Source organism: Piliocolobus tephrosceles, chromosome 6 (assembly GCF_002776525.5).
Source record: "Piliocolobus tephrosceles isolate RC106 chromosome 6, ASM277652v3, whole genome shotgun sequence".
Classification (NCBI taxonomy): Eukaryota; Metazoa; Chordata; class Mammalia; order Primates; family Cercopithecidae; genus Piliocolobus; species Piliocolobus tephrosceles.
Genome location: NC_045439.1, coordinates 125,298,628 through 125,312,147, shown reverse-complemented (window position 1 = coordinate 125,312,147; position 13,520 = coordinate 125,298,628). Strand labels below are relative to the sequence as shown.

The 13,520-nt window shown below is 52.2% G+C and overlaps 1 protein-coding gene across 3 annotated transcripts; it reads right to left on the bottom strand.

Annotated features, from left to right (window-relative positions):
* Positions 1-2,517: 2,517 nt before the first annotated feature.
* NDRG2 (NDRG family member 2) lies at positions 2,518-11,871 on the bottom strand. 3 transcript variants are annotated; one of them, XM_023230406.1, is made up of 15 exons: positions 11,735-11,871; positions 9,311-9,391; positions 8,467-8,572; positions 8,146-8,266; positions 7,901-7,963; positions 6,869-6,929; positions 6,581-6,667; positions 5,997-6,053; positions 5,713-5,816; positions 5,190-5,234; positions 4,520-4,571; positions 4,214-4,261; positions 3,961-3,996; positions 3,744-3,795; positions 2,518-3,521 (listed from the first exon to the last, which is right to left on the bottom strand). In XM_023230406.1, the coding sequence occupies exons 2-15, from the start codon at positions 9,383-9,385 to the stop codon at positions 3,355-3,357; spliced, it is 1,074 nt and encodes a 357-aa protein (XP_023086174.1). In that variant the 5' UTR covers positions 9,386-9,391; positions 11,735-11,871; the 3' UTR covers positions 2,518-3,354. The 3 variants fall into 3 exon arrangements, with proteins under 3 accessions (XP_023086174.1, XP_023086173.1, XP_023086175.1); XM_023230405.1 differs by lacking the exon at positions 11,735-11,871 and adding an exon at positions 11,080-11,156; XM_023230407.2 differs by lacking the exons at positions 9,311-9,391; positions 11,735-11,871 and having other exon boundaries at positions 2,521-3,521; positions 8,146-8,249; positions 8,467-8,526.
* Positions 11,872-13,520: the final 1,649 nt, after the last annotated feature.

Below are 13,520 nucleotides of genomic sequence, written 5' to 3'. Positions count from 1 at the left end.
AAGAAAGAAAGAAAGAAAGAAAGAAAGAAAGAAAGAAAGAAAGAAAGAAAGAAAAGAAAACTTAGAGAGAGAGGAAGGTGGTGTCTCCCACTCCAGTATTTTCCCTTACCATTCATATACTCTCTAATATCTAACATCCATCCCTCCTACTGCAGGTTCATTGTTTTGTGTGTACCTTTAGAGACCTTTAAAATCTCTTCATGAGATTCTGAATTTTCAAGCTGAAACCATAAGGCTCTGGTTTTTGTTTTACTCTGTTCTTGTTTTACTCTCTTTCCCACTGAATGTTCTCTTAGCTGTCTTGGGCTTTTGTCCCTAAAGTCTGGGAAATACTCACATTCCTTGACAATAAGGGGAAGAGAGAAACAGGAGTCCTAAACCTGAAGCAGAGACAAAAAGTAGGGAGACTGTGGTTCTGCTTCTGTAAAATCACCTCTCCTCTCCTCTGAGCCTCCCAGCTCTGATCTTAAAAATCTTGAAAATGGTCAAGATCAATGGCCAACCGTGATATTAGGACCTCCTTCCTATAGAGCTGCTACACAGAACCACAAAGTACAATGGAACTGTAAGATGGAGGAAACACCAAGGAACCTGGGAACTGGGGAAAGTTATTAAGAACCATGTTAACCACAAGGGGGCACTGTGTCCCCATGGGCTAAACTAGAATGTTTAGCTGATTGACATGGAAATGGGACCTGGAATATGCCCTTGATTCTTGAGCTTTTCGTCGCTCTCCAACAGAGTAGAGAGGTCAGTCAAGGACAAAACCCCCACCCCACGACTAGCTCCCAGAATAGGGCATCTTTTTCTCTACCAAACTCAGATTTCTTACGCAGAGACATCTATGGGAAAGACACGCAGTCATCACCCATTTGACACACCCACCTACATGATAGATGTGTATGCACACACTCACCTATGTACACATATATGTAATGTGCTTCCATTTCTAGAGATTGCCCTGCTGACAGTGTTATCTATGTAGGCAGATATGCAGAAAAGACTTGCCTTCCCGTCCATAATACACAAGAGCAGCAAAGATTGATGCTGGTTATAGTTTTTGCCTTTTCCTTCTGTTTTTCTGAGAAGCTACTTGGTCCCCAATGATTCCAATTATGCTGCTTCTTTTCTTCAGTGTGGTACTTCAGCACTCTGCTGCCTGCCCTGCATGGGGTCACCCAACACCCTCACCATCCAACAGCGCGCTCCACAACCCTGTTTGTTACCCAATACCTCCGCTTCCCCTTCTGACCCTGGCCTACCACATTTAAAATAGACCCAGTTCTATGAAGGAGAGTGACGAAATGCTCAACAATCAAGGGCATATTCCATGTCCTATTTCCATGTCAATCAGTGTGTCAGCACCAGACATCAAGTGCATTAGTCCTCAACTCAGTTCCATTGAGGAAAGGGTATAATTGCCTGTGGAGTTTCTATAAAGCAATCTAGCAAAAGACCTTGTAATATTCCATCACAGTAGTGTTGCCAATAATGCTACAAGGTCCCTCCTCATTTTCACTTCTTGTGCCTCAAGACCCTAAGAATTAGCCTGCAACAGCTGCAAAATAAGAATTCCTCTTGATTGTTCATAGCTGTTAAAAAGCTTCTTAATAAACCACAAACAGACTTAATTAGCTCCCTGATCTGTTGGAGTCCATGAGGGAAGAGGAATTCCCAAGAGAAATCCTCTTTTTCGCTGCACCCCTCCTGAGTCTTCAGATGAAAATGAACTACGAGCAGCCCAACCCTTATAGTAAGTTCATGCACCTGGTCTACTGATTGCACTAAAACATCCAAAATGGAATCTTAGGTGACCCCCCCAGGGAGGATCCTACAGGAAGGTGGGTCTCAAGATATCCTTGGGCACTTCTGTCATCAGCCTTCTTCAATTTTTTTTTTTTTTTTTTTTTTTTTTTTTTTGAGATGGAGTCTCACTCTGTCGCCCAGGCTGGAGTGCAGTAGTGTGACTGTGGCTCACTGCAACCTCCACCTCCTGGGATCAAGTGATTCTCCCACCTCAGCCTCCTGAGTAGCTGGGACTATAGGGGTACACCATCAAGCCCAACTAATTTTTGTATTTTTTGTAGAGATGGGTTTCACCATGTTGTCCAGGCTAGTCACAAACTCCTGAGCTCAAGTGGTCTGCCCACCTCAGCCTCCCAAGTGTGTTGGGGTCACAGATGCAAGCCACCGTGCCCAGCCTCTTCAATTCTTGAAGGTGGTGGTGTTGGTGGCATCTCTGAAATCCTGTGGCCTTTCTCAGTTACCCATAGTTGATAAGAAGTCTCCTAAGATCTAAATAGTTCCTCTCTCCCAAGCTTAAAAATACTATCAATATCAAGGCAACACCATTGTATTGAAAAAGGGCCAGTTTCTACACGGTCATATGTTGTGAAGTGCCTATGCCACAAACGCCCTCTCCCAGGGTTTATATCACTTTGAGAAGAGAATATGAGACTTGAACAGGGAGAAGATAGGAAGAGGAGCATGATGCAGGCATACCTAGACAAAGAATAATAATGGTACTCAAATTCCTCTACAGTTTATTGTTATAGCAGAAGTTGTGGGAGACAGGAGGGTACCCTCCACACATAATACAGTGTGGTCAGAGCCCCAGGGTAGCCCTTTCCACCTCTATGCCAAGCCCCAAGTAACCCAGCCCAAGCTTAGCTCCCTCCCCAGTCCCACTCTAGATGCACACTGAGAGCTACCAAAGTTAGTGCAGCCAAATGGCCCCAGGCCCCTTCCCGTTTCCCCAGCACCAATCCTTCCCCAACACTCGTTCATTGCCCACCAATTCCCATTCCAACTTCCTTTTTACACCCTGGATGTTTCTATCACATCATGAGGACCACTAACCCACCAGCAAGTCTCCCCCTGACACACATTCATGTAGGTCCATACCCTTCAGAGTCCTAAAGGGTTAATGAGAAGCCATATCAGCTTTGGTGAATGGAGCCCCAGCCCCAAATCCCCTCCCCTTGCAAATATGGGATAAGTAGGGAGAGTCTGATGGAGGCACCATGACAACTACAACAACCTCTTACCCCTCAGCTACAGACACCTAGATCAGGACAGAGGATACATGCCCTCTCCACCTTAACACCAAAATGGGGGAGGAGGAGAATTTAGGGGTCTGGGTCCCTAAGAGATATTAGGACATCTCTTTCAGGAGCTGGGGGGAATCACAGGTTAGAGGTCAAGGTTAGGGTAGCAATCAAAGATCAAGGTCATCTCCCCACATGATCTGCCCTTTTTCCCTTGCTTACTCTGGCCCAATGCCCCTTCAGCACCTCCCAGGTTAGTTCTGGGGGAGGTGAGGGCTGGGTCCCACACTAGGGCAACAAGGGTCATTCAACAGGAGACCTCCATGGTGTGCCCCGGGGGCCCCGAAGAAAGAGTTCCAGACTCGCTGCTCTGAGACAGGGTGCGAGAGCGGGACCGGTTGCCATCAATGGATGCTGCACTGGTTAGAGAGGCTGTACGAGACCGGGACAGGCGAGTCATGCAGGATGAGGCCACTGTGGAGACAGAAGGATGCACAAGCAGTCAGAGAGAAAGTGGGGAAATGCGGCTGGCAACTCAGGTGTGGTCCTTGGATTATGACTAGTTATAACTAAGCCAGGGGATCAATGAGCTCGATTGGGCAGACAGTGGCAAGCCCAGGCATCAACCTAAAATGGTTCCACCCCGTCAGTGCCCATCTCGCCTACAGTGCAGCAATCTCTTGTCCCCATACTCACTGTAGCCCATGCCTTGCAAGAAGTACTTGAAGGCCTCAGTCAGCTTGCCGGGCTGCGGAAGTAAGAAGAGGCGAGGGAGACAGTGAGATGAGGTTAGAGGCAGAGCTGGAGCCTGAGGCTGTGGCATTGTGGGGACAGGGCGTGTGGCAAAGGCAGAGCCCAAGGCCACCAGTATCCTATGTCACTTCCCCATCCCATGGATGGCAGGGCTACTCACCTGAGTCAGCTGGGGCTGACCTCCAGAGTCAGCCATCTGTTCAGGAGGGCGCCACCCAGAAAAAGTGAAACATACATAAATAAGCCATGTGGAGAGGTGGAAAGGTTCTCTCTTCTCTAGCTTCTTCACTCCAGCCCCTTTGTTTTGTTCTTCGTTCACCCCATCTGATCCCATGCAGGGCCCTGGAGGCTTAGCAGCTGAATTTAGAGAGGATATATGACTCTGGACAGGGGCCCAGGAGCAGGTTACTGACCTTGAGGAACGAGGTCTGGGTGGGGTCCAGTTTTGAGTTACATTCCACCTGGAGTAAGCAGGAGACTGAATGAATGAGTCACGCCCACTGTGGCCCCTCCCCCTATAAGGGACCCAGGAACCCAGACCCCATTCCCTTTTCTATCAGCTCCCTACCCAGTTACTCCTTACCAGGGATCAAATTCCTAGTGCCCCAAAGTTGATCTCCCTGTGCCAAACAGGGCATCCCCTTGGCAAGATACTCTTCTGACCACCACTCTAGGACCCCAACCCTCCTCCCTCACTCATCCCAAAACTCCCTACTAACCACTGCATCTTCATGAGGTGCTTGGTCTCCTACCACCAGCATCACAGGACACCTAAAGACACAGTGTTGGGGAGAAGGCAGTGAGCCCCTGACACTCCCTTGCTGGCCTCTGCCTAGAAGTGCAGCTGGAGAAATGTCTGGCTCCAAAGAGGAAAGAGCCTTCTGTGTTTCCCTGCTGATGCCACCAAGAGGATTCAAAGGGGGAAGACCTAGAGGGAAGTGATTTACCAAATAGGATGGGGTGGGACATGACAAAGAAGTTCCCTGGCAAAAGATTCTCCTTCTTCTAAGGGATACAAGCTCCTAGAGAAGATCCAGGGAGGGCCGGGCGCGGTGGCTCAAGCCTGTAATCCCAGCACTTTGGGAGGCCGAGACGGGCGGATCACAAGGTCAGGAGATTGAGACCACCCTGGCTAATACGGTGAAACCCCGTCTCTACTAAAGAATACAAAAAGCTAGCTGGGCGATGAGGCAGGCGCCTGTAGTCCCAGCTACTTGGGAGGCGGAGGCAGGAGAATGGCGTAAACCTGGGAGGCGGAGCTTGCAGTGAGCTGAGATCCAGCCACCGCACTCCAGCCTGGGCGACAGAGCCAGACTCCGTCTCAAAAAAAAAAAAAAAAAAAGAGAAGATCCAGGGAGACAGGCAATGCATTATCTCTTAAAGTCTTACTTGAGGGTGATATCACCTCCACGCTCAAAGTTCAGGTCTCGGCGGCTAGAAAGGGGTTAAAAGAGTAGGAATTTTAGGTGGGCAACGCTATCTAACCAGATATAAGCTATCTCCCCCATGACGGAACTATCACTGTCCCAAAAATTACAGTCAAATATTGGTTATTAAAAGTGGAAAGCAAAGGAGAAGGTGGCAGGCAGGCCCCAAGGACAGCTCCTATCATCACTTGTGCCCTAGATCCCTGGTCAGAGGGCAGCAAAAGGGGAGGAAGGGCACAGGACACAAGGTCATCTTACTTCTGGGAGTCCAATAATCGAAAGGAGGTAAACAAGAGAAGGGGGACTACCCCTTGCAATCCTTCTTACTGGCTCTGTCCTGAAGCTGCCCCCATTGCACACTAAATGCTGCATTCCTTGCACATTGCACACTACCCAGACCTCCCTCTCCTCCAGTGTGCCTCCCCATGACCCCCAATTACTGCTTCTGCATTTCTCTCACATGCACACACACGCAGCCCACCCACTTGTTGTAGCTGTTCCAATACAATTCAATGTTATCCAGGTTGGGTGCATGTGTAATGATATTTCTGTACTTTTGTATCAACTCAGAATTTCCAGAGAGCTCTTCCTGAAGGAGATAACAAGGAAAAACATTAGGGATGGAAAGAGAAACCAACAATTACTGGAGGAAAAGTGGTAAGCCTTCTTCCTTCCCCAAATTCTGTCCCAGCTAAGGAAGTTAGCCCAAGCATTCAAGTTCCCTGCTGCTCCCCTCGACTCTTCTACATCATCTTCTACAACCACTTACCTGGCTGAAAAGATGTCCAAGGATCATCTCCGGAATGGAAGAGGTGAGGCCCGTTAGCTATGAGGAGAGGACAGGTGAGAAAGTTCAGGATATTGGCCGGGCACAGTGGCTCACGCCTGTAATCCCAGCACTTTGGGAGGCCGAGGTGGGTGCATCACGAGGTCAGGAGTTCAAGACCAGCCTGGCCAAGATGGTGAAACCCCATCTCTACTAATAATACAAATAGTAGCCAGGCGTGGTGGCGGGCACCTGTAATCCCAGCTACTTGGGAGGCTGAGGCAGGAGAATTGCTTGAACCCGGGAGGCGGAGGTTGCAGTGAGCCAAGATCAAGCCACTGCACTCCAGCCTTGGAAACAGAGTGAGACACCGTCTCAAAAAAAAAAAAAGAAAGAAAGAAAAAAAGAAAGTTCAGGATATTATAAGAGACTTAGGCAAAGTGACAGCTTCACTTTCCTGCCCCTTTACTCCCTCCTTGAAGTTCGGAGTCCATTCAGACTTCAAGCATTATACTCCACCAGGGCCTAACTGGATCCATACAAGGGGATCCCCCACCCTAGGTCTCAGCACACAGGCCCCTCCAAACCTTGTGAGCTGCCCAATCCATCCAACCCTTGGCATTGGGATCAATGTTGATGAGAACAAGACCTTCAACTGTGTCCGGGTGGTTAAGCTGAGGGACAGAAGAAGGAAGGAAATGAGAAACAGGGCATGGCCTTATCCCCTCCCTGCTAAGCCCTACCCACTTTTGGACTCCCATGGGGCCTGGCTCCCCGCCTAGTGCCCACTTCCTCCCCCAAACAGCACTAATAGACAGTATTCTCCTAATCAGTCTGGACCCTCCTTTCTCTTATCTGGGCTTTTTATTTCTTACAGCATATCTCGACAGGATGTAGGCTCCAGCTCCAACACCAACTCCAATTATTGTAGAAAAACTGTGAAAGGGAAAGAAATATATGCCTCACGGACTCTGCTGTCCAAAACCTGCCACAGCCCATCTCTTCAAACTCTTCACCCTCCCTCCTGAGTCCATGGGCACAAAGAAAGGCAGACACGGACCTTTCTTTGGAGGATGCGAAAAAGAAGGGTCCAAGGAGCCAAAGGTTGGCACGGGTAGTCAGGGTAGATCCCTGAAGTCTATCCCAGCTTTCTCCTGGAGAACTAGTGTCTTAGAAACAAACACCCATCCACCAGCCAACCACCACGCTGTTTTCCTATATAGATAGCTCTTTGTCCATTCTCAATTTTCAAGAGCCAGTTCAACTTGTTCTGCTTTAGTTCCTGGTTCCTCTAGAGGAACAGGAAGAATGGAACTTAAAGCAAATGTGAAAACAGACACAACTTTTGTGAACAAAGGGGAGAATGAGGAAAACAGCAGCAAAGTGGTGAACCAGAGGTGCTGAGCCCTGGTGCCTAGGAGAAGCTTAGCTAAGAACAGCACCCAGGGGTCAGCACCTCCCTCTGAATACCAAAGACACTTAGTCTGGCGTTCTCTTCCTTCCCCCGCTCTCTCTCACCCACAGAGCTCCCCACCCACCAGGTGTGGGCATGAAGGAGAGGGGAGTGGGAGAGAAAGAGACAAGGCTATCTGGTTCCTCAGGGATTATGTCACCCCCTTTTATTCCTCCCTGACTTTCTGATCAGAGAAGGCCCTCCTTAGCCTGAGGCAGGGCCAAGCATAGACCCTTTTCCTTCCCTCCATCCATTAGGGCTACTCTGCTGATTCTGGCCAATTTTCCAAACCCACCACCTTTTCTCGGTAATCAAGGTGGGAGCATGAAGGAAGAAGATATATTGAGTTCAGAAGCTGAAACTGGCTCAGGAACCATGGTGAACCTGGAAGTTCTAAGGGTCTCCTTGTGCTGGAAAGAGAACTCTGGTTTGGAGGGGTTCCCAGGACTCTCACTTTAGGTACTGCAGGACACAAGGGATCATGTCTGCAAGCTGGTCCAGAGATGGGTACTGATATCTGGAAAAGAGAAGCACGTTAAGGAAGATACCAACCTGCCCTCGCACCCCCCACCTCAGGATATCCTACTCATTCTCTCCCAGAATCACCACTGCCCTCCCTTTCCTCCTCCCCAGTCGAATCTTTCCCACACCTGTCCTGTTCCTCACAGTCTGGTGAAGTGGTAACAACCTAACTCTTACCCCAAAGGGAACACAGGGGCTCCCTCTTCCATTCCAGGGGCATCCACATGAACCCGCACGAAGTTCTGAATGATTTCCTGCATGTCCCCGAATTGAAACAGTGGCTGGAAGCAAGATTTATCTAAAGAGAACCCACATCACCTCAACAATAGAATCAGACAGGGAAACATGTGCCCCAGTCAGAACTCACCCTTCTTTTCATGCCACAGACTAGGAGAGAACTTCTCCTTCCCACACTGACCCCTCCCCTCCCTCTGAGTTTCCACCCTTCCTCCACAGCCTCTTTCCAGACAGGAGTGGGAGACGAATGAAGGTCCTTACAGTTGAGTCCCACATCGTGGTAGGTAAGGATCGCTGGGCGTGTGGGTTTGGGGGTGCCATAGACAGTGAAAGTGACAGAGCCATACGGTGTCTCCACAGAGTGAGTCTGCAGGAAAACAGGGCACCAGGAGCTAGGCTCAGAGGAGACGAGGCCAGAAAAGGAGCAACACCAAGGTCAGGGAGCTGGGAGTGGGCGGGCAAGGGGGAAAAGGGAACAAAGAATTAAAAACAGGATCAGCAAGAACTGAGGAAAACATGACACTGGAAGATGAGTTTGAGGATAAGAAAGAATAATGAAGATTAGAGAGAGAACAGTGGGGGGAAGGAAGGAGAGGGGAGAGATAGGGAAGGGAAAGGACAGAATAGAAGGAAAGAAAACGAAGAGAGAAGAGCCAAGCAGAGGCCATCTTTCTACTGAGGAATAGGAGAGCCCCTCCTCCCACCTTGGGACGGCCCCCACACTGTTACCTGTCCCTGGTCCAGGAGGATTTGGGCAGCTAACTCAGCCTCCTGGAAAGACACACACAGATACACACAAAAACACACGACCATGTGGTGTCCCAGATGGAGAGACAGACAGACAAAGAGAGGCAAGTAAAGACCAACAGAGACCAAAGACAGAAAGAGATTGACAAAGAGAGACATGGAAAGGATGAAGGTTAGTGTAGTGACAAGACAATGGCCTGACTCCCAGTTGTAGTGTATGGGGAGAGAGACTAGGGTAGAGGTGGAGAAAGTAGTGGTGTGGGTTAAAGTAAGATCAGTAGGCTTAGGAAGTTAGAAGGCAAGGGGGATGCTTAGAGGTCTCGAATTTGGGCATGGGAGTCAAACGGTCTCTAATAACCTTGGCCGCCTCAGGCGTCTGTCCTGGCAGCAGTGGCTTCTCCTCTGTGATCTGCACCTCCTGCAGCTCCGCCATGATGGCCTGGCAGGATGAGGAAACGAGACTGGGAAGTTGTCTCCACATCCCCACATCTCCTCAAACACCAGGCTTTCTCTCTCAGCACAGGAAGATGCAGGGAACAGAGGGAGCCAGGGGTTGAAGACTACTCCAGAACACGCAGAGGGCCTTTCCTGCCCCCAGCTCCATTTCCAGGCTGATTGGTGGAAACTTTGGAAGAGGAATCAGGACACCGCTTCTCTTGATACTCACCATCCCCACCACCACCCTCAACACCCACTCCTCCAGACCCCCTCCCTCCTCTGCCCTGGACCAAAATATCAGGGTGGGGCAGAAGTGTAGCTCAGATTTCCCAGGCTATCTTTAGGGTCTATTCCACACTCTCAGGTAGGGAGTGAAACTCGTAGCTCAGTGACTGAATATTCTAAAGGACAGGGTACCAAAAGACAGGATTTTGAGAGCTCATAATTGACCATGACCTTCAAGTAAAGCCCCAAGGTCGGCAGCTCAAAGGAAAGGGGGCTAAAAATGACCAAAGTAACATGACCAAAGGGTGAGGTGGGAAAAACAACATAAAAGGGACATCTGTCCAAACAACCCAATGCCTCCCTTACTCCCAAGACTCCTCCTCCCAACTCTGAATAAACTCCCTAAGTTCAACATTAGCGGGTGAGGAGCAGAGCACCTGGACAGACCTGCACAGGAAGGAGCCTGCAGCCTGCGAGGTGGGGTCACTTACTGGGCTCCTATTGGCTGGATGCAGTGGGATTAGGGGTCAGGGTTCTCACTCCTGACTCTGGGGTCTGAGAAAACACAGCAACGAGGTGAATGACATGGGAGACAGACCCGGGGTCTTTTAGTGACAGAAAGCCTCAGCCAAGACCCAGACTCCCAGGGTCATCAACCTCCGCGGTTCACTAACCCTCCCCAGTGTCTACTCCTGAGTCCAGAGAACACGTTCTCTCTAGGCTTGAGCCGGAATCAATACAGGCTACAGGGGCATCAGTTCAGGCTGCGCGGAGGAGAGAAGGAAGTGCTGATGTGGAGGAAACCTCCGGATTCGAATCCCGGCTCTGCAACTCCCAGTGTGACCTTGCTCCAGTTAGTTACTACATTTGGCCTCAATTTTCTGTCGGCAGGGGGACTAAACGCGGGGGACTAGGGGATCCCCAAAATTTTTGACAGCTCTCCAGTAAGAGGAGGGTGGCAAAGCATGGCTGTTTCCCTCCACAATATAAAAACAAACACAAAGCTTGGTGCCGTCGCTTCTCTCCTTTACCCAGTCTCCGTGTAGGTCCCACGAGTGGAGAAAGGGAGAGGGCGGCGGTCCCACAATCTCCTCCCGGTCTCCCCCGACGGCCCGCGAGGGCAAGCGCCATCGGGAAGGGATGGGTAGGACAGAGGGGACTGGCCGGGCCCAGCATCCGGAATCCGTCCCTACGAGTCCCTACGCAGCCCGTCCGCGTGGAGACGGACACCCTTGCGTGGCTGGTGCCAAGCGCCCCGGACCTTGCACACAACCTCGCGCGCACCCCAAACACGCCCTGCCGCTCTCGGAGCCTCAGCCTTTGTGCGCAGCAGCCGAGCGCCCCCTCAGTGCCGGCCCTTTCCCCCGAGCCGCCAGCTCCAGGGGACGGGGATCAATCACACCGCCCACCTACCCGGCTGGCGCCTTCCAGGCCCTGCGGCCCCTCGCCTGCCCCTCCCCCTACCTGCTGCCGCCGCTGCCGCTTCCACCTTCACTTGCCTTTGACTCGGGCCCGCCCCGGCTCGGGCTCCCCGCAGACCCGCCCCCAGCCCGCCCCAGCCCGCCCACGGGCGCTAGGCTCCCCGCAGACCCGCCCCAGACCCCCAGTAAACACGCCCCACCTTTCACCCCGCCCAGACTGCCGCTCAGGGAGGGGTTGTGCTGGGACCCGGGGGCAGGGGACGCGGGACGGGCGGCTAGACGCTTCCAGGCTCCGCTCGAGCTCACCATAACATTTCCCCCACCCCCCGCACTGGGGCGGTGTGGGGAGTGCGGGGATCCCTCAGCACTGCGAGGGATCCCTCGGCTGCCCTCAGCACCGCCCCCATCCATGACCTGGATCTGCAATTCACACTCTGGCTCCTTCCTTCGCCCCCAGACTCAGTGGTGGGAACCGGTAGTGGGGAGACGAACCCGGGATACTGACACCCCACGAGTTCGAATCCCCCCTCCCGAACACAGAGCACTAGATTAAGGAAGGAGGAGGTGGGCGGGACCGCCGCTGACGAGGCGGGGGTCTCGCCCGGTGGCAAGGGCAGGTGTGCCGGCGCCGAAAGGGGCCACGGGGGAACGTCGAGGGCACAGGAGTTCCGACTCCCTAGTGCCCAGAGTCCTGGTACCTCTCCTCTCTTTGCTGCGTCCCGACGCCTGCTCTCCGGCTGCTCCGGGAGAAGTTGGACAACAAGGCGGGGAGGGGGGCGGGGAATGCGGGGGGCCGCTATAAATAGAGGGCGATCGCGGGCGGACGCGGGGGGGTGGAGAGGATGGCCAACAGGGACTCTGGGGTCAATGCCTCAAGGGGCGACGGGGGAGGGGCCAGGGACCCCCAGAGGCTCTGACTCCTGGGTAAACAGGCGCAGGGGCGGAGTTAACCCTGCGGGGGTGGAGTAGGGGCTTGGGTAGGACGCAGTGTCCCGGGCTGGGACCCAAGAGACCCTGTGGCTTCGCTGCTAACCCCTCCCAGTCCGGCCCAGAAAAGGAGACCAGCTCAGGCCCGCTGAATCGCAATGCCCAGGCGATGGTCTCAGGGACTGCCGCGTGCCTCTCGGTGCCCGAGTGGGTTTGCCACTCCAGACTTCACACACACACACACACACACACACACACACACACACACCAGATGAGCCCTCCTTGTGCCCCTCAGAGGAAGCCTCCCTGGAATGAGATGGTTGATTAGATAATGTGGCTTAAGGGAATTTGAAGTCGTTTAGGCAAAAGGAAACCTGACTGAATTTCTCCCCACCTGCCCCCCTTGTAGCTCCCCCAATCCCAGGATCATATCCACCCCAACCCCCTCCAGACTGGTTCCTGAGCTGCCATTTCGGGGGCCGGGCGCCAAGCCAGTCAGGAACAATGGCCAATGGAACTTGAGCTGCCAACTGCAACACCAGCACCGACTGCCCCCCCAAGACCCCCAAGTTCCCCTGCCCCCTCCTGCCTGGGAACCACCCTCCCACCACCACCCTCACCACCCGCAATACCCCTCCCATCCAAGGAACATCAATGCCCCTTTCATCCCCACTTGGCAGGGTCTACTGGAAAGAAGGAGAGGCCAAGAGGGAGGAGGTGACCCAGAGTAGGAGAACTGGTCCGGCTAAAACCCAGCCTTCAACAACCCCAAATCTACGGCCCCCCCTACATTCCCCAATTTGGAGCACCCAACTTTTCTTCTGTTCCTTTCTCCCACTCCCTTTATAACTTTTTCCCCAGAAACTGGCACAGAAGCTGGGTGCCCTGGCTCCTCTCCTAGGCCCCTCTTCCCTCTGGATGCCAGTTTAACACTCTCCTGGACAAGGAAAAGCCTGCTGGAATAAGGATCATAGCCAAAGGTGTGGAAGACAGGAGAGATCTCACCAGCCCCAGAGGAACCTGGGGAGAAGGAGAGCCTGGAGTGAGAACTTTTGTCTGCAGGTTTTCTTTGTCGAAAGTAGTCTTACTTGGAGTGGGGGAGGGAAGGACCTGAAGGTTCCAGCATCTAAATTCGTCTCTGGGTCAGGATGACTCAGGGGGAACCTGATAAGGGGCCACGCAGGGGCGCAGGGCAGGCAGGAGGTGGGAAATTTCCACTGAGATCCATTGGCTTCCTAGACATAGGGGTCCCACCCAGTCTGCTGCAGGCAGAGGTAAGGCCGGTTCTACCCTAAGATAGGGTTCTTCCATGTCAGGGCAGCTCCCAGCCCGACCAGGGTGTAAGTGTTGCAAGGACAGTCTCTCTAAACTCTTTCCCTTTGGCCAGAGCAGCTTCAAACTATACCTTCAACTAAGCAACAGTTTTAAGTATCTGTTATGTGCAAGCCACTGTGTAGATGAAATTCAAAGTGTGAGTCTGTTCACACCCTCTCTAGACATTTGTGATGAGAAATGACACTTTGACATTTGTCAAGAGAAGGTACAAACACAGGACAA

Bases quoted from the DNA above. Each gene is read 5' to 3' on its own strand.
- NDRG2 (XM_023230406.1), bottom strand. From the start codon at position 9,385: ATGGCGGAGCTGCAGGAGGTGCAGATCACAGAGGAGAAGCCACTGCTG. The intron at 3,796-3,960 runs GTGAGTAGCCCT...TTACTTCCGCAG, and splicing joins GTCAGCCCCAGCTGACTCAG to CCCGGCAAGCTGACTGAGGC. The intron at 3,522-3,743 runs GTGAGTATGGGG...CTGTCTCCACAG, and splicing joins CTTGCAAGGCATGGGCTACA to TGGCCTCATCCTGCATGACT.